At 32.3% G+C, this 20,236-nt stretch overlaps 1 protein-coding gene across 6 annotated transcripts in view; it reads right to left on the bottom strand.

The window, feature by feature from the left end:
- The window catches only part of LOC126744932 (serine proteinase stubble), a 28,618-nt gene that overhangs the window by 6,335 nt on the left and 2,047 nt on the right, over positions 1-20,236 (bottom strand). The window contains exons 1-5 of one of the 6 annotated variants that reach the window (XM_050452526.1): positions 18,423-18,720; positions 17,950-18,109; positions 3,654-3,743; positions 2,797-3,109; positions 461-621 (exon numbers count right to left, since the gene is read on the bottom strand). In XM_050452526.1, coding sequence (XP_050308483.1) covers positions 461-621; positions 2,797-3,109; positions 3,654-3,743; positions 17,950-17,953 — 568 coding nt within the window. In that variant the 5' untranslated portion in view covers positions 17,954-18,109; positions 18,423-18,720. Of the gene's footprint in view, positions 1-460; positions 622-2,796; positions 3,110-3,653; positions 3,744-6,903; positions 7,182-11,825; positions 11,866-11,900; positions 12,058-17,949; positions 18,110-18,370; positions 18,390-18,422; positions 18,721-20,236 lie in introns of those variants that run through there. The other 5 variants (XM_050452527.1, XM_050452528.1, XM_050452531.1 and 2 more) reach the window with 5 other exon arrangements.

Genomic DNA, 20,236 nt, shown 5'->3' with positions numbered 1-20,236 from the left:
TAATTTAATACATACTACAGTGATTAATCTCTTAAATAACGTCATTTTATGGTTTATCTTCAGCGCAGACTGAAAAAGCAGTTTTTAAGTAACGAGCCATTTAATATTACGCGAAAAGAGCTGTCGGAATTAAAATAACTGAAAATGTTGCTCGGGTTTCGATTCATCAAAAAAAGTAATTTTTTACTTAGACAAAAGTTTGTTCGAGCCATTCATTATGTGAATAATAGATGAGAATTTGAACTTTTTCTATGCAAAGTGGCCTTATAATAAATTGTTCCATTTCTTAGAAAAATCGTTTGTCTATTTTATGAACTAAAATAAAAACGTGACTAATATGAGTCTTTAAAACCCTTCTTAGTTCTCAAATATAAATCGATGGTTATCTAAGACAGAATAAGTCGGCATTCTATCACACCCTCTTCTGTTTAATTTTATATACATTCATTAGCAATCTTACCAAGAATATTCATTATAGAGAAGGCATCTGTACTCATTGGTCTGACGCTATGCCTCGGCGGAGGTGTGGAATGTCTGGATGAGTAGCTGGGCCTCACGCTCATAGAGGCCGCCAGTATTTGAGGTTTTGGATTGATCGAAGAATTACTGTTAAAAGGTCGACTGGAAAGAAAACACAGTTTTTTTGATACCACGAATTAATAACCCTTATGTGACTGGGAAAAAAAACACCTTCTAAGGACGGCGTGGGTACCCGGGTACCTACTATGTATTTTATATAGAGCCGTGGCTTTTTCTGTGAATTTCTACCCTTAACTATAAACATGCACATCTGTGTGGGTTTTTCCCTGTCTCTGGCGCCTCGGACTGTTTATGTTTTTGCACAAGATCAGTTGTTCATATTCGTCAGTAACGCGTTGTACCAGAACAAGCAATTTGTGAACGAGATGCATCTGGACGTGTAAAGGTGGTTGGTAGTTGCCAAATATGCCGAGAGCGAACCCATAAACAGAAAAAAACTCGTAAAGCCTGTAAATCGTACTCCAAATCAGTTTGTAATGAGTATTCAGTGGCTCAAACTATTTGTCAAAACTGTAATTCATAAGTAATGTTTTTTAGTGTTTGTTTGTTATATTGCGTTAATTTGTACCTCACTGTAATTTTCTATGACTTCTTATTACTGTATATATAATAAAACATATGAATTTAACTCTTAAAAATCTTATTAGTGTTATAAACATAGTATAGGTACCCGGGTAACCATCCAGTCAACTATGGGTGAAAGTTTGTTACACCTTATTTACTTTGAAAATAAAAAAAAATAATTTCAAATTTTAACAATAACTTAAAAAACCCAAATTAAGAAATGTCACAAAAGTATAAGCTTCATCGAAGGTGAGTTAAAAAGATATTGATATCTAAAAACTGAAAAGGTACCCGAATATCTTTCCAGTCACATAAGGGTTAAAAATAATTTTTTTGCAAATTTTTTCACATCCAATTTGGTATAAAAAAAATTTAAACTCTCTTATGCAATACCTCCCTATTAAAAACGACAAAAAATTTATATAACAGCAATAAATTACAACAAACCATTATAAATAGTTACTACTACTAGCATTGAATTTTGAATATATATGCTAATAAGGGTACCAGCAGTGATTGATGAATAAATATACACACACACACACACATAAAGCAACGAGATATTCCCGGGCGAAAGTTCGCGTTCACTTTTCACGCCAATACATAAATATTTATAACTCAATTCGTTACGATTGTTTAAAACGAAATTAATTTAGTAACGTCCACGTTTGGCACATCTGGGTCGAGACTAAGCACGTTTTTTTTCCCATATATCATATTTGGTATAATTAATCAGATGGCCGCCGATACTTCTTGCAAACTGGACCTTTTTTGCTGTGTGTGTGTGTATGATGGTTTGTAAAAGAAAGTATTTACGAGCGCTTTAAGGTGGAAAAAAATGGTCTAATTAAGTTCTTGAGCGAGCTTGTAGCTTGTGTATTATCATGATGTGATTTTGTCATTTGGTTGATGGAGTAGGAAAAATCTGATTGGTGACAATGAAAGTAAGATATACCCAGCAGATATGAGGACCTATCAAAGAGAATTTTAACTGCTTGTGTTCGACTCTTAAGGAAGTCACATGATTTTTATGTTTTGCAAACGTCTTTCGGAGAATTTCTACTAATCCAGTTCTATTCGTTTTTTATCCTTCAATATTTTAGCATCGAGACCCATTTTCTGCCAATGAGAAATACTACAGTGATATTATCTTGATCATTCATGATGAGACTATGAGACACCAAAACTTTCAATTTTTATTTGAAAGTTGTATCATATTAGAAAAAAATTATATTTTAATTGTATATCGGACCACTTTCTTTGCATCATACTAAAGATAGTTAAACCTGTATTACTTATTGACTAAAAAGGTCGCCATACAAACAATATTTAAAACCTTTCGAACATATTTACCCGGTTGTGAAATCCCTGACTTGTTGAATTTCACTTACGAGGCAACGAGGCAGAAACAATATAATATCTATGCCAAATTTGCTATTAATTTTACAAGTGACAAACAATTAACGTTCTGCATACAATAGGTCATAATTTTCTTAACGGTTACAAACCATTTACGATTCCTGCGGGGCTCTAGCGAGTACCTATTCGTAGCCTTTTGTTGAAATATGTAAGTGTATTGATTTTTTTCATATAGTTAAATAGGGCAGTTCAGGTCACTTTAAATTCCTTCTTTGTTCTTTCCACCCATTTAAAAGAAAATTTTATTTATATCACGAATCGAGAAAACTTTACCTCGTAGGTCTCGCTTGGCTACTACTATATTGACTAAACGACGACGTTTTGACTGGCTTTTTGGTGACTTGGCTGCTATGACTATTACTACTGCTATGACTAGGGGCTGTATACAAGATTTGTGGACGATGGGAGGACGAGCTTGATGCTATTGTGTTATCGTTTGTGGAGTTGTGAGCACAGCACGAACCAAACATGAAGGCGTCCACGCACATTCCGATGTGGTAACCGTTCGAGTTGATACATTCGAACACGAACATGCAGGTGCCCTCTTGGCCGTCTACCCAGCAGGGTTTTGGGTTGATCTGGTATCCTGCAAATGAGAAAAGAGCAGTTTTTGTTATTTAATGTATGCCTGATGCACACTAAGAAAAACAAATTATTTAAACAATTATACTAACTTATTTTTTTTTTGGAGAAAATGGTGAGTGCAAATTATTTTCAAGATAATCCAATATCTGGAAGGCTAATATGAATATTCTCATAAAAAATTAAAAATATTCAGTAATAATTTAACCAAAAATTACAAAAATATCCACCTTTTTAAGTCGTTGTCCCGAGAAGAGGGTATTACTTTATTATTTACTTTGTCCTGAAATAAGCCATCTGTTATCTCTAAAATATCGAATACTTAAAAATGAAAAACGACCTTTTCTTCATATCTTGTTTAACATGGAAGAGCAATTAGCGGAATGCTACTTAAAACATGCAAATTTGTTTCTGGTACAAGAAATTTAACTACTATACACTTACGGTAAAAGGATATTTACACAGTGAGATGCTTGTAGATTTTATGTTTATATTAAAACTATGGTGGTTTAGATGCTTATAATTAAAAAAAAGATTATTTAGCTTACCTTGTCGAATTTGTGAGGCACTTTCTACAGTTGGGACACTATACCATACCAATATGGCGCCTAGGGTGGCCATCCACAGCATTCTTAATCCTGTAATTTAAAAAAAAAACTTGTAGTAGTTATTATATTTTACGCGACGCATTGCATCATTATACAATCAAAACAGTAAAAAAAGACAGGAAATTGAAAGGTGTCTTCTTTATTTATAAAGTTGTAATCGGGCAATCGAGATTGTATCTTTATTAATATTATAGGTGCATAATCACGTGTAATAGTTTAAACGAAACGGTAGATTAATTTATCACGCAAGACGGCAAATGCTCGGTATAATTTTATTGCTAATGGAATGCTGTTTTGTTAATGCGAATTACAATAGCCTTGCTCCCAATTCAAAGTGTATCATAAAAATATTAAAATAAATTTAAATTACAATTAAAGGACCATTCATTTTTAATTAAGTCGATAACAAAATTCCATAAACATATTAGACACGAGCCGATAATTAATTACTAATTAATGGTTTGCTTAACACAAATAAAGGCTACCTAATTACTAATTAAAACATAAGAAAATTACAGTTTAAGATCGCCGTATCCGTTAATAATTGGATATGTTTACTGTCTTACTATTTTCATCGAATTGGCTTTCGCACAAATTTAACTTTCAATGTTAATGTTAAAAAAGAATATACGAGGGCGGGTCAATAAGTCCGTGACTTTTTGAATTTCCCGCCCTTTAATGAAAATGGCAACTCTGCTCCTGTCAAAAATTTGAACAAGCTGCGTCATTTAGTTTGGGTTTGACATCTGTTGATAGCAGACTACCACTCATTTTGAGAAGAAAATGGAAAAAAGTGAATTTCGTGTGCTCATTAAGCATTATTTTTTACGGAAAAAAACCACAATCACTCAAACCAAGGCTAAGCTTGACTCTGCACCATCCATTTCCATGGTAAAGAAGTGGTTTAATGAATTTCGATGTGGCCGTACAAGATGCCGAACGTTCTGGACGCCCAATCGAGGTCTCTACATCCAAAACAATCGAAAAAATTCACGATATGGTTTTAGCCGATCGGAGATTGAAAGTGAGAGAGATTATGGAAGCCATAGGCATCTCACATGGTTCAGTAGTTTCAATTTTGAATGATCATTTGGGTATGAGAAAGCTTTCCGCAAGATGGGTGCCGCGTTTGCTCACAATCGACCACAAACGCAACCGTGTGACAATTTTCCAGGAGTGTTTGGCGTTATTCAACCGCAATATAGACGAATTTTTGCGTCGTTTCGTCACCGTGGACGAAACGTGGATCCACCACAACACGCCGGAGACCAAACAGTGAATTTCTCGGGGTGAATCGGCGCCCAAGAAGGCAAAGGTGGATTTGTCAGCCAATAAAGTCGTGGCGACTGTTTTTTGGGATGCACGCGGTATAATCCACATTGACTATCTTCAAAAGGGGAAAACAATCAATGGAGAATTTTATACCAACTTATTGGATAGATTCAATGAGGAACTGAAAGAAAAAAGACCACATTTGGCCAAAAAAAAGTTATTTTCCACCAGGACAATGCAAGGGTCTACACATGTGCAGTTTCCATGGAAGAAATCCATGAATTAGGTTAAGAATTACTTCCTCATCCGCCCTATTCTCCAGATTTAGCCCCCAGTGACTATTTCCTATTCCCAAACTTAAAGATATGACTCCAACGACGAAATTATCTCTCAAACAAATGCTTATTTTGGTGACCTCAACAAATCATATTTTTCCGAAGGGATAAAAAAATTGGAGAAACGTTGGACTAAGTGTATAGAACTCAAAGGAGACTATGTTGAAAAAATAAAATAACTTTTTATATAAAAACCTGTCTATTATGCAAAAAGTCACGGACCTTAATATAACCTTATATTAAAACAATAGTTGTCAGTCGGATGACTTTTTACCGCAGCAAGGAGTGAAAGTTAATAAAATGAATAATTAAAAGATTGTTGTAAATTAAAGGTAATCATTTGTCAGCCGGCTTTTATATCTTTAAAAAAATAATTTATATCTGTCGATCTTATTTAATTGATGGGTAGCAGATTGATTGTAGAGCTCTGGAAGTCGATAATCGACTTTTAATAGGAAGGCGTTGCGGGTTTTTATTCAGGGAGAAAATTGAATCGATCGATACTTGCAGTAATTATATTTTTAATATGATAATTTAACCGCGCTGTATTACAATAAATAATATTCACAAAGGCTTAGGATCAACCATAAAAAAAACAATTTATTTAACAACATATAATTATGTTTTTTTTTATTATTATTACCATTTAATGTCACCTATTAAATTTTCAAATGTATGAATTTAATAGTAACTTAGACGTTTACAGATCATACAAATAACTTAAATCATAAATTTTAAAAATTAAGTACTTTTTGATCTAGGATAATTCAAAAACTATTCCAGGCATTTGAGTAATGTTTTCACTTACATAGAGCAATTCCTAATGAACAATTTTATATATAAAGAGCTTTTGTAGCTCAATAAGATCCTGAGTTAGACCCATAGTTATGAGGCATGACTTTAGGAAAGTCAAAAATTTGAATTTTAAGAATTAAATACTACTTCATATTATTAAGATACTGCTAACAAATGTTTTAAAAGGGTTATACTTGGTTTAATAGCGATAATTTGAGCATATGCATTCCAAGAAGCACTTTGACTAAAAACTCTTTAAAAAACATTTGATTTATTTTTTATTGTAGCTTTGTCAAAAACACTTTGGTTATTATTAAAAGAATTGTTGTTATTAGATAAATTCCCGTTAAATCATAATAACGTAACATCAGCCAACAAACGTAACGACCAATTAAAATCCGTGTAACAAAAACGAAGTACTGCCTTTTGGAAGTGCAATTTTTCTTGTTACCCTAATTAGAAGTGCGTGACGTATCCTGTGTAATAAGTCCAATTAACATATGCACGAATGGTCGGTTTACGGTTATTTTGGCTGATTATGGGAAACTTACTACAGATGATTTTTAGTTTATTCCTTAATTACTAATAGGACCTATTGGTAATTGGGTACTAAACTTTTTATTAGAATGCCAAAAATTATTTAGGAATTGCTTTGTTTAAAATACGAAGAATACCTCCATATTTTATTTTTGTTTATTATTTTTTCCTAAAGAAAAATAAATGATTACACCACTAATTCTCCTAAAAATTTCGTATTCCCTTAACTAGTTATTAAATAGTAGCTTTACCCTAATATAGGAGCCAATAATCACCAACGAAAAACAATTCAACTTAAAACATTCCACTAAAAACTCCGTCACATTCGGCATGTCACACGAGACGTTCACCCCAAAAATGACCGAAAATTACTTGAAAAAAAATTACCCGAAGACCAAGGTAAATCGCTCGACCGTCACGAAACCCGAAGACGCATCTCTCAACATCATCATCGTGATTATCGTCGTACGTGAAGGACGATAAAAGAAACCGCGCGGTACCGTCAGCCGATTGCTGATGCGTCGAAAAGTGCAATTGTGGTACCGCCGGTACCCACCCCACCATCACCACTACCACCGGCGACTTTCTTTACTCTGAAAGCTAAAGAAGAAGAAGAAGAGTGGTAGCCGTCCGTCCGCCGCCGATTTAACGGAATCCACTATTATATTGATTGTATTGGGATGAACTTGCATCATGCGGTGGTACCTATTCGTAAACTGAGTCTATTGAAGCAAAGACCCTCCTAAATTACGCATTTTTCCAGAATTATGTTTTTTTGATCCGTTCCTCCGATCTTGGATTTTTAGCAATTAGATTCGGAATACTTCCAATATCGAATTATAGAATTATAAAATAATTAATAACTAATTAATTAGCCCAGGCAATTGAAATACAATTTTAATTAAAATGCCTGAAATTTAAAAAAATCTAAAGCTCAATTGCCTGGAATTGTACAACAATTTAATTTGAACTTTATTAGTAAATAAATTAATTAGTCTAGGCAGTTGAGGTACAACGTTGTACATTACGTTAAATAATGAAATGCGTAAAATGTTAAAAAATCAATAGCTCAACTATGTGGAATTGTAAAATATTTTATAATTTAAACATTATTAATAAATAAATTAATCAGCCCAGGCAGTTAAGTATTATTTTAATCAGTCATAAAGAACGTGACTTTACCAATGATGCACAAGCGAATTTTTTAAGATTACCAGTTGTTTATATTTTTCTGTCATTATACGAATACAAAAATTGATCTTAAGATTTAAGTCTTCATCTTTTTTCCTCTTCTTCTTGCTCTTCGTTGAGCCCTTCTTCCTTGTGTTAAATGTGGAAAAGAGTTTATGGTATTATATGTTTTATTCCATTAAATATTTATTCATCTTCTAAGATTAATAATTTTGTAAACAATAGAAATGAAATGTGAAATCAAGAAATCACATGAAACCTACTACTATCCTTCCTCTTACAAATAAATCTCAGGATAAGAACATGATGTGAACAACACCAAGACGTAACAGTAGTAACCTGTCAACAATTCATCAAGTCTATTTAGTTATGCCCTGTCAGCCCTGAATATGCGGCTTTAGTGTGATATTAATCATACCAATAACGGTTGGCGCAAAAAGTGATTAACGAGTAGTCCCATTCAGTATTTCACGATGATCTATGTTGTCAATGGTTTGAGATATTATTGAAATGAGTGATATTATGGTAATAATAATGTTTAGTATTAAAGCTGAAAGAATATTCAGAAAATACACCTTTGGGAAACAATTTAGATTCAAAGCAGAAATTATTACTATGGCTGACTAATCTAATTATTAATGACAAGGTGAATAATCGTCCAATTAACTGGTTGGATTTTCTCTTTCAACAGAATCTTTCGCCGGTTTACCTGGAAATTTAAATATCCTGATTAATCCGAAGAAAAAATAACCTGTTTGCCGTTAGTAACTAAAAAGAAATTAAAAGTCTTGATTTGCATACGAATCGCAACGGTGTCATAATATTTTATACTTTGTGGTACTAATATCCATGTAGTAGATGCTTAAGAGGCCTGTGCGTTTTGGTTTTTATATGATGGGCTTGTGTTTACTTTTACTTTTATTGTACGTTTATTTGCAGATTATGGTGATGTTATTATTTATAGGTTTACGAAGTACTAGAAGGTTTTTCTCATTTCCTTTAAAAATTGGGTTTAATCATTCAGTTTGTTAACTTAGTAGTAAAGGAAAAAATATATAGCAAATTTTCAATTAACAAACTGGATTTCTTTTGAAACTTTAGCCTATAGGCTTCTTCTTTAAGCTTGCAATTTTAGAAATGGCCTCCAGTTTTATATATCATCAATTACTTTGTCAAAAGCATTAAAGACGTCTGCATACAGCGTGTCTATTTAGTACGACCTTCCTCCATTGTTGCTATATATTTGAGGCAACCAATACTGCCTATAAAAATTTTAAGAAATTACTTCTTAATGAGTTGTAACCATTTAAAATTTGATTCAGGTCATTAGGACCTTGGAGCGTCGACTTGGGACCTACAGTCGATATCTTTTGATCTACTAATGCCATTATTATGAAATAAACTTTATTTGCAAGGAAATAAGTTGCACTTTAATTTATGTAGAAACTTTTAAACCTGTAGAACCAACATTTACTGAAATATCAGATCGAGAAACTAAGTCCTCTCTAGTGACAAGAAATTCACGAGAATCTTCCCTATCTGTCTAAGAAGTAATTTTTTGCTTATCATCAATGGAAGTAAAGTTATTGTACCAGATACAATCTACCCAAGAGTACCAATTAAAATTTTAATAAATTACTTCTTCATGAGTTATGACCATTTAAAGTTTGATTCTGGTCAGTAGGGCCTTGGAGCGTCCACTTGGGAGTCTACAGTCGATATCTTTTGATCTACTGATGCCATCATTTTGAAATAAACTTTATTTAAAAGGAAATAAGTTGCACTTTAATTTAAATAGAGGCCTTTAAACCTCTAGAATCAACATTTACTGAGATATTATAAATATAGCATTTAAGGGCCTCCTGGCCCTCGAATGCTGGCTCCTCGAATTCTTCTTCTGGATTTCGTGACTGTCTTTTAGTGAGTTCCTGACTTTTGATCCAAAACACGATTGTTGATCTGTTTGCATCTTTAAAACATGAAGAGTCAACTCAATTGGTTTCAATGCTATCCTGACCATCTAACCTTACAAAAAAGGGTATTTGAGTACTGTCTGATAATGAATGACAATTAATAATCCTTGTTAAGAGACATTAGAACCTTTTTTCTGGTTAGTTTGATCACCTAACACTATTTCCTTCGAATCTCTCATTTATCATACATGAGTCAAAATGACTAGTCATCTGCATATAGATATGCTCGTCTACTCAAATGAGGATTATTGGTCTCATGACGTTATCATAAAGGTTTTGATGATTCTTTTTTTCTAAATACATCTAGAGCAAAATATTTAAATAAAAACAAACCGTTATACTGTATGATACAGAAAATTGATTTAATTTTTTGATATTAAGAAATTGCTTCCGTGACCCCTTGACCAGGAAAATATTTTAATACGTTCAAGAATTTTCAATGAAAACCGTAATAATACCACGAAGAATCGTTTTAAAACGGTGTGTGAATTTGAATTATTAGTGAAGAGTTAGAACATATTCTGCACTTTAATATAAACAATAGAAAATCCTAATATTATGTTAAGGTTGCTTAATCAAAATAACGAGAAATCCGCCAGTTTCAGTTACACTTTTTTAGCTACGAACAATGCTCCCGGTCATTATCTTAATTTGCGTTATTTTTATGTTTGACTTATCACCATCTTTATATGTATATTGTTTAAAACATTTTTTAGTTTCGTAAACTAAATTTGGAAACGCATGGCATATGACAATTTTTGAAGCGGTTGAGTTAATATTTCAACAGTAGAAAATCTAGTATATTATAACTAACTAATGATGAAAATAACACTTTTTGCACTCGATACTATTTACTATTTAAACCATTTTTAATTTATGTATTTATGACACAGAATAAATTACAAATACTACTAATCAATCATCAACCACGTCAGTCATCATTCCGAGATTTACTCTTAGAAAAATTAGGTTAACATCGAGCCGTCCATATACACAGCCGGTAGAATTTCCTCATTTAAGGCGAGAAAAAGAGAAAATTCAAAAGAAAAAACATTTTCTATCATAGACTATAAAAATGTTTGCAACCATCATCAATGCGGATGCGGTTGCAGCACGAAACAAGCTAATATCAGTTAATAAGACTTTTATGAGAAAAAACTTAACAGACCTCTTAACTATATTTGAAAAAAAAATAATTGATTTTTCTCACTTTCATTTCTATGCGTAATATAATTGATAACCATAGTCACCTGTTGGCCTTCGTATCGTAAACGTTATTATATTAAAACCGAATTATAAGCAATTACTAATTAAATGAATGAAGGATGGAAGGCTATTAGGTTGTCAATTAGGCATATTTTTTTGGCTCATTTAATTATTGTCATGCAGGAAAGTATTGGTGTTTTTAATTATGGTGAAAGTGATGGGTAATCTTTGCTGTCTTGCCATAAATTTAGAAGCAATTTAGTAACTAAGAAAATATAGAAATAGAAATATAGAAACGGTCACGCTCATCCTATAAACAAATAACTTCGGTAACAATTTCTCGGAATTAAGAACGTACAACTACAATGCGACGAAGTAAATATATTTCGCGGTTATTTATTCTACCCTGTCATGTTATCCAAATGCTATTCATTCCACCGACAAAAGTGGACTTTGTTCTTTCTCCATGCTGCGATGTTGTTATCCCAATCAGGCCCATTGGGAGATTTTGTTGTCTTAGTAGTTCCGCGTTCCGTTCAATAAAAGAAGAACTGTTTGTGTTGAGCGAAAAAATATCGAGCAACTTGATTTGGTCGATAAATATAGCGAACGGGAAGAAGAAGCAGAAGAACCGCTGGTTTTATATACCATTAGAGTTGATTTTATTTATTGTTGGTGCATTGTTAGTCTACGAGGAAATGATGACCTTCTATATATCTTTCACTGGAAAAAATCATTGCGAACTTAATAGCATTAGGGAGATGAGGTTTTTTTATAGAACATATTGACACAAAAGGGCAAACCTTATGGTACTCGAATATCACTTTGCAAGTTGATTTCACAGACTTGTACTTCTCCATCAAAAGGAATTAACTTACTATAACGACATTCTAGACGTCTGCAGATGACCAATGGGTTGGTTCGTTGTTACTAGCTGGTTTACCGGATAAATTGTCTCCAATGATCATGGCAATCGAACATTCTAGTATTGCGGTAACAACAGATTTAATTAAAACAAAGTTACCAAACATGCAATTTGACAGTGACAGTACAAGTGTGTTCGGCGCTAGTAAACCAAATTTTAAGGGTAAATATTCTCAGAAATCGGATGATAAAAAGAGAATAAAGTGTTTCCGATGCAAAAAACTTGGGCATTATCAGAATAAATGCGTTCTTTATTTTCTTCCTGGTTGTATGGTTATAGGGTCCCTTTAACGAATGACATTATTTGAGTATAACTTTTTACCTGTACATTTTTCAAAAAAGTTTTATTAGACTTTTTTGAAGCCTTTTAGGTGATTTATGGATTTACCAAAAAAAAATTAATTTTTGTAAATTTTTTTTTTTCCAAATTTTGACCCAAATTTTTTTCAATTTTTCCAAAAATTTGCCATAACTTCTTTATTTTTTGATTTACGGCTAAAAGTTATTCTTTATGATTTGTTCTATTCTTGATCAGGAATCTAAAGCAAAAAGAAATTTTCAATATTTGCATTGGTTTTTGAGGAAATTAGGAAAAACCGTTAAGAGGTTTTCCTCAATTTTCCGGAAAACTGTTGGTTTTAAAATTTAATTTTTTAATGCATCTGACGCGCATTTAAATTCCAAGCAACTTTTGTCTTAATCATTTTTTTTTGCAACGAATAGTTTTCTAGAAAAAAAATAAAAACCGAAATTCTGAATATTTTCCCCTTTGGATTTTTGAGCCAGGGAATTTGAGCATAACTTTTTTTTGGTACATTTTCCAAAAAAGTTTTATTAAGCTTTTTTGAAGAATTTTCAATGATCTATCGATTTACCAAAAAATAAAAAAATATGTTTGAAAAAAAAAATTTCCAGATTTTTCATAAAAAATTGTGATTTTTTCAAAAAATATCCATAACTCCTTTATTTCGACATTTACGACTAAAAGTTATTCTAGATGATTTGTAGCATTTTTAACAAGAAATTCGATGGCAAAAGAAAATGTTCAAATTTCCCAATAGTTTTTAAGAAAACTTGGGAAAACTGTTTAGAGGTTTTTCCAGATTTTCTAGAAAACTACTGAAGCTAAAAATTATTTTTTTATTGCATCTAATGCGCATTGAAATTCCAAACAACTTTTATAAAAATAATTTTTTTCTACAACCAATAGTTTTCCAGAAAAAAAATAAAAACTGAAAAAAATTGAAATTTTCCTTTGGATTTTTGAGACAGGGAAATTTGGATGTAACTTTTTTCAGGTACCTTTTTCAGAAAAGTGTCATAGGACTTTTTTGAAGTGTTTTGGGTGATCTATTGATTTACCAAAAAAAATTAATTTTTTCAAAAAAAATTTTTTTTTTCAATTTTTTACCCAAAAATTGTCAAGTTTCCCAAATATCCTCCATAACTCCTTTATTTTTCGATTTAGAGCGAAAAGTTATTCTTTATGATTTGTTATATTTTTAATCAGTAAACCAATACTAAAAGAAAATTTTCAATTTTCCCCATAGTTTTCGAGAAAATAAGGAAAAACTGTGAAATAGTTGTGGCCAATCAGACAAAGGTTCCTGCTAAATGCTCAGGTGAGGTGATGATTACAACTATAGTAGGAAACTGTAAGTACGATATCCCAGTAAATGATGTTTTATGTGTTCCTGATTTAACGACAAATTTATTGTCAGTAAGTCAGCTTATTAAAAATAGAAATTCCGTTAGTTTTAAGGATAATTCTTGTACAGTTTTTAATAAGCGGAAAGAACCAGTAGCCATAGCTGATTTAGATAATGGAATGTACAAGTTAAACATTTTTAAGTCTGAAAAATGTTTATTAGATCAGGAGAAATGTGGCATCGTAGATTTAGGCATGTAAATAGTAATTATCTAAATAAAATGCAGGATGGTTTGGTAAATGGGCTTTGCTTTAAAGGACAAGCGCAGTTAAGTTTAAAAAATTGCAAAATTTGCTGTCAGGGTAAGCAGACTAGATTGCCTTTCAAGCATGAGGGTTCCAGAGCAAACAAATTGTTAGAACTTGTACACACCGACGTTTGTGAACCAATGGAGACGACATCTTTGGGAGGTTTAAAGTATTTTGTAGTCTTTGAAGATGATTTTAGTAGAATGGCATTTGTCTACTTTATTAAATCGAAAGACGAGGTATTTTGCTGTTTTAAACAATTTAAAAGTATGGCTGAAAACCAGACGAAAGAGAAGATTAAGGTGCTTAGATCTGACAATTGAGGTGAATTTTGTTCCAGAGATTTTTTTTTCTCAAAAGCAGTGGTATTATTCACCAGAAAACGAATGCATACACACCGGAACAAAATGGCATCTCCGAGAAGTTAAATCGAACAATTGTTGAAAAAGCCAAATGTTATAGTTCGATGGAGGCATAGAAAATCGTTTTTGGGCCGAGGTAGTAAACACAGCAGTCTATTTGCGTAATAGATGTTTAGCAGCAGGACTGCAGATGACACCATATGAATTATGGACTGGTAGGAGACCAGATGTAAGCCTTTTAAGAATATTTGGAAGTCCTGTCACGGTACATGTTCCCAAAGAAAAGAGGCAAAAATGGGATAAAAAGTCCATAAAATGTATTTTCGTTGGTTATGATGAATTCACGAAAGGATATAGAGTATTTAACCCAGTAAAGAATAATATCACAACCAGCAAAGATGTTACCATCATGGAAAATGTTAAGTGTCAGTTTCAGTGGGAGACACTGATGAGACCGAGAGAGCTGAGATAGTCGAAACAGAGGAAGTTGAGGTGTCTAGTGACAGCTCAGGAGATTTCATTTTTAACAGAAATTGCGTCGTCGGTAAAAAAGTATTGATGTTTTTTTTCTTAAATACTTACGTGGAATTATATTTATACAAAATTAGTTACAATAAGATCCAAAAAAAGATGCTCTTTAGAACCAAATATCGGCATATTTTTTTTTTAATTTTAAAAAACAAATTTAATAACCAATTTCAATTTTAATCTATTATAAGTAAGAAAAAAACGATATCTATTTTCAACCGCAAAGTAAATAGCCGTGCAATGTATACTACTCCACTTACCGCTATATTAATTTAATTAACTCGAGCAAAAAAATAAATTATAATAAAAGCAAAAAAGTTCAAATATAAATAACAAATGCATTTTGGGGTTATTAGTCTAGTTTGCCGGTTTAATTTACCTAGACACGGTCTCAAATGACAAAAAATACAATAACTTTTTAAACTGTAGATAGTACTAATAGACCGAGAGATTTCCTAACTTAACTTTAAGACTAAATTGAGAAATAAATTCACACATCTTTAAACAAACCACTCAAGTTTTCTCACTGTTCAGAAATTTGAGGGAATATTCCTGATAAGTTTCGTAAAAAGCGCTTTATCTATAAGAGTAAAGAACAAAGACTTTAAAAAAATGAATAGAAAGCAATAGCATAAAGTAAAATGGATGCAAAGTGAGACTATGAACTGAAACTATTTAAAAGCTATCAGTAGTTCCACCCTGTAAAAAATTGTTAACGTTCAGCAATTTACTGCCTTCTTTATAATATATCATCCGATTAAACTATACGGCCAACACTATAATTTCGCCGACCAATTTAAATAATATATTTTCCGATCGACCTCAAATAATTAAGCCGATAAATAGAGTAAAGCGCGGAAAAGAGAACTTATTAGTTACTACCTTTAATATAATAATTCCTTTAGATATTAAATCGCGATAGCGACGAAATTGATTTTATCTCGTTTGAAATAATACCCGGTTATTTACAAAGGAGTACAATGGCTGTTACCGCTTAATCTCTTGTTATTTTCATCAGATAAATTGCCGCTTCCCATTGTGTGATTTGTTGCTTCTTGTAAGCTGTTAATTATTATATTAACGGATTATGTCTTTATAAAATTCGACGTGGGATACGAGTTTTTTAGAACTTGCCAATTGTCTATGTTTTGATGCCTTTTAGCAATATAGACCAATCATCCTCGATGCCTTTAACAGCTTTAAAGAAAAATTCACTCTTGGAGAATGCTATTGGGTTAAATTATGAATCTTACAGATTCAGCACATCAAATTCTCAAAACATTCTTGACTTAATAAAATCCATTACTATCTACACTTGATTATTTGTATGCAGAGTAATTAATTTCTATTACTAATACTTTAACTTTATTCTTATAACCGCGATTATTACTTCTAATTGTAAAACCCGAGGGCCTCAAGCATGACCATCACCAGTAACGGAACGCATCCACTTAATTTTAAAGGACAAAAAGTGCCTCAGGGGGGTCTAAAGAAATTAGATCTTTTTTATACGCATACACATATAAACAAAAAATACGTTATTCAGTTTTCTACGCTCTGTAAGTTAAGTAATTCGTAATGGTAATTGGGCCGAAGAATTCCATGTGAGGTTTACGTGGTGTATATGAGCCTTAATAATCGCTAATTAGAAAGAAAGCCGAACCTACATGTGCAATTATGTGAATTCATCGTGATAATGTTTTAACATTCGGTCGTTTTTTTTTTTTTAATTCATTTTAATTATTTACGAGTGCAAAGAAAGTTAAAACCATTTCTGGTGTGGTTTATCATGTAACGTCAATCATAAATTATGATCTTTAAGAAAAAGTGAAGGAAATTTAATTGTAATTGGGTGCCGAAGGTAATTCAAATATAAAGTGATAAATTATACATGAGCACATATTATTATAAGTAAAAGTAAAGTAATTACCTTTTATGGGGAGCTATTAAGGCGATGTTTTGATTTTATTCAATAAAGTGGTAGTATAGGGTTTCTAAACGAGGGCATAAAATATTGTTTTAGTCATAGATGTACAGGATGTTTCACTAAGATTGATCGCTCTTATATCTCGTGAACTGTAAATCTGACATCATTGGAATTTTTTTCTACAATATAAAAGTAGCCCTAGAATATTTTAAACATTTCCTGATGTATCACCTTGTATAGCACACTTTAAAAATCAAATGTTATACATAATATATATTGATATTAAATATCATATTTGTCACCTATAAAAGATCAATTATACTTATTAATTATCATAAGCCAAGTATCGACATAAGAACTCATCATGCAAGTAGTGTATCTTAAATGCGAATTAGTGATTTTCACCAAAGTGAAGTTCCTTGGCAAAGAAAGTGTGAGCGTTTTAGTAGGTTAACATAATATAATGCTTTTGTGCAAATTGTGAAGAAATACCCTGGCAGTTTGCTATTTAACACCTAATTAATTATCTTACGGTGAAATTTAAGTGGTTTACTAAAAACGTTTATTTGCAAAATATAGTTAAGAAAATACAGCCTAAGACTAAATAATGATTCTTAATTAGAATCATCCAGGCAAATCTCTAAACAGATTTTTTTAAATATTTTTAATTTTAGTGTCCAAATATTCTGAAGACTTGATTGGAGTTACTGGTGTCCTAAACGAAAATTTACAGATTAGAATCAACCGTAGCTATTGCAGAAGCTCATTTAACCAATCCCGTCAATCAATATTATACTTTATTGATTAAAATAAGGCTTGTATCTATTTAAAGACATAAGTCGAAAGCTTATTTCTATTAACCATAACATGATTTCCGTTTAGATAAGCCGTGTCTCGAGATGCTGTCAAAAGAAGATTAACAATATCGCCATATATGTAACTTATCATGATGATTTTTTTTGATTGCTTTATTATTACTTTTAAATTTCGTCGTAACGAGAGATTTAGAATTAAAAAGAGAAATTTTTATTTATTACGCCTTAAAAGATATTCGATATGCAGGATAAAATTTTTTATTATAATATAATAATTTTTTTAGCCAACCGATTGCTGACATCTAGCACGTTCTAATCCTTTGTTTAACCTAAATTTTCATCTCATGACTAAATTCAATCAATTCTTATCTAAAACTCCATTAAACACGTCCGAGAATTTGAAGTGGCACTTACCCATTAATAATCAACGACCATAGAACTAGATGAATTATCTCGATCACATTTGGGTCTCCCTGATAACGCCCGCGATTGAGGTTGTGTAATTTGTATATGATATTATTATTAAAGTGGGCCAAAAAATAACCAGTTCATTTTACGGTCCTTTGTGCTCGACCTGGAAACGAAAAATTGATTTTACAACTTCTGATATAGGAAGTTAACATTGTATGGTAAAATGTAATGGGTTCTGGTTTTGATCTTAATTACGTTGTCAGATTAAATACGAGAGAGTTTTAATTAAATATTTTAAGGTCGGTTAAGAAATAAATTCTTAAAAAATTCTTATTGGCAGATTTTTTTATTTAGTTTCACACGTAAATAAAAATACCATATTACGCAATGTAATAATTGTTAAAACCTACGCAAAGCGACCTACTAAAACAATTCCGACTTCATAAACCTTTCGACGCCTTAACTAGTCCTCGTACCTCACAGACCTAACAGCTCTAGATCTTCCGCATCAATCGCCGTTTTCTAACAATATCTACCCGACGAATAAGACAAATAAATCGCATTTAACGACGACTATCTGATCACGAAGTAGACGGCGGCGCGTGCCTATCTCAGTCCCGACGATCTTATTCACCAACAACGATAATTATTCACCAGACAACACGAAATCTACGCTCGTTGGGTCACCACCGTCACCACCAACACCGCAACATCAACCACGAGAAAAGAACAAGAAAGAAGAAGAAACTAAATTGCAACTACGGACGGCTACCGACCAACTGAGGACTCTGAGCTGGTCTTAACACGGTTTGAATTGCACCAAAGTGGGTCACTCTCTCCCCAGTTCAGTACAATCTGACACCCCATTGATGCAATATGCTTCATAGGGAACATGTTCCTGTTTTGATGCCAAATTTCATGCTTAGTAGGTTACTCTTCTCATTGAGAATGAGACGAATAGAGAGGGTCTATGGAATTTAAATTTCAACTATTATTGCTGTAGCAATATCACACCTCGTTATGAACCCAAAAGGAAATGGGATAATTGTAGATTTTTCTTTGATACCGGCTGCTTTGATTGAATATCGCACCTGTAGAGATCGAACGTATTGCAGGTGCGGTGCAATTTCACTTTTATTAGTTGTCTCGGCGGACGGAATTACCGCGGGAAGTTGTCTAGTAATTTTATCTGTCCATAAGGTGTAAGAGTCAATGGGTGTATTATATTATCTGCTGCTCATGCTGCCCGGTCACTGTCCCCATGGGACCTTTTGCTTGTTTGTACGTTAACATTTATGGTGTTGCTTAATTGTAATTATTTTCTGTTTAAGTTCGATGGTTTAATATTTAACAATTTTTAATTATTTTTCTTTACTCACACCTTTGACACCCCATTGGTGATGGACTCAATTAAATGATAGTGACAGGTGTTTTTTGTGCATTTCCATTTTTTCAAAAATCCTCCATAACTCTTAAATTTTTCGATTTACAGATAAATGTTATTCTTTGTGATTTGTTTTATTTTTTATTAGGATATCAATCCTTAACAAAAAATCCATATTCTCAACAGGTTTTAAGAAAACAAGTAAAAACAATTTGCAATTTTATCTCTCGCATTTTTGTTCAATGAATTGGGCTCGAAACCCTGGGATTTTTATAGAACTTTTCTCCCAGACATTAAATGAGTCTGCACACTCACCTTGACGATCACCTCTCAACATGAAATATACTAAAGATAAACTTCTTATTAATGTAAGCGTAGAGTTAGTAAAATTAAATCTTAAAAAGAAATTAAACCTAGTTCTTTCGACCTTGACACAAAAGGATCCCACCGAACCTTTGTTTGCTAGGAAATTGCGAATTGTTTTAATTCAAGCGGGTGACAATGAAAGTGAAAACCCGAATTAAAACCGAAAGCCGCCATTGTTGAACCTCTATATGGATGTGGCGTGATATTATGACACCGATGAGACAATATATCGAAGACAATGCGATTCCATCATAATCGCTCACGTAATTTTCGCGACAGTAAGTGGTCTTAAAGAGACACGCAATAGCAATTATTTAATATTACCTTTAATGCCATGTTCCATTGTTTTAGTTTATAGTGAATTTTTTTCTTTACTATGTAGGTAGTTGTTTAGATCCAACATTTAGACGAAATATTTTGAAAGAAGGACCTACACTCTAGAAGCTTTTAGTGCCATTAATAATGTTCACAGACATCATTTAGATGTTCACAGATTAAAAAAATATTAAAGATAATTTACAACCCTTGTTTTAATGTTTG

This window comes from Anthonomus grandis, chromosome 15, assembly GCF_022605725.1.
Source record: "Anthonomus grandis grandis chromosome 15, icAntGran1.3, whole genome shotgun sequence".
Classification (NCBI taxonomy): Eukaryota; Metazoa; Arthropoda; class Insecta; order Coleoptera; family Curculionidae; genus Anthonomus; species Anthonomus grandis.
Note: the sequence above shows the minus strand (reverse complement) of the source record. Positions and strands in the feature narration are given on the sequence as shown.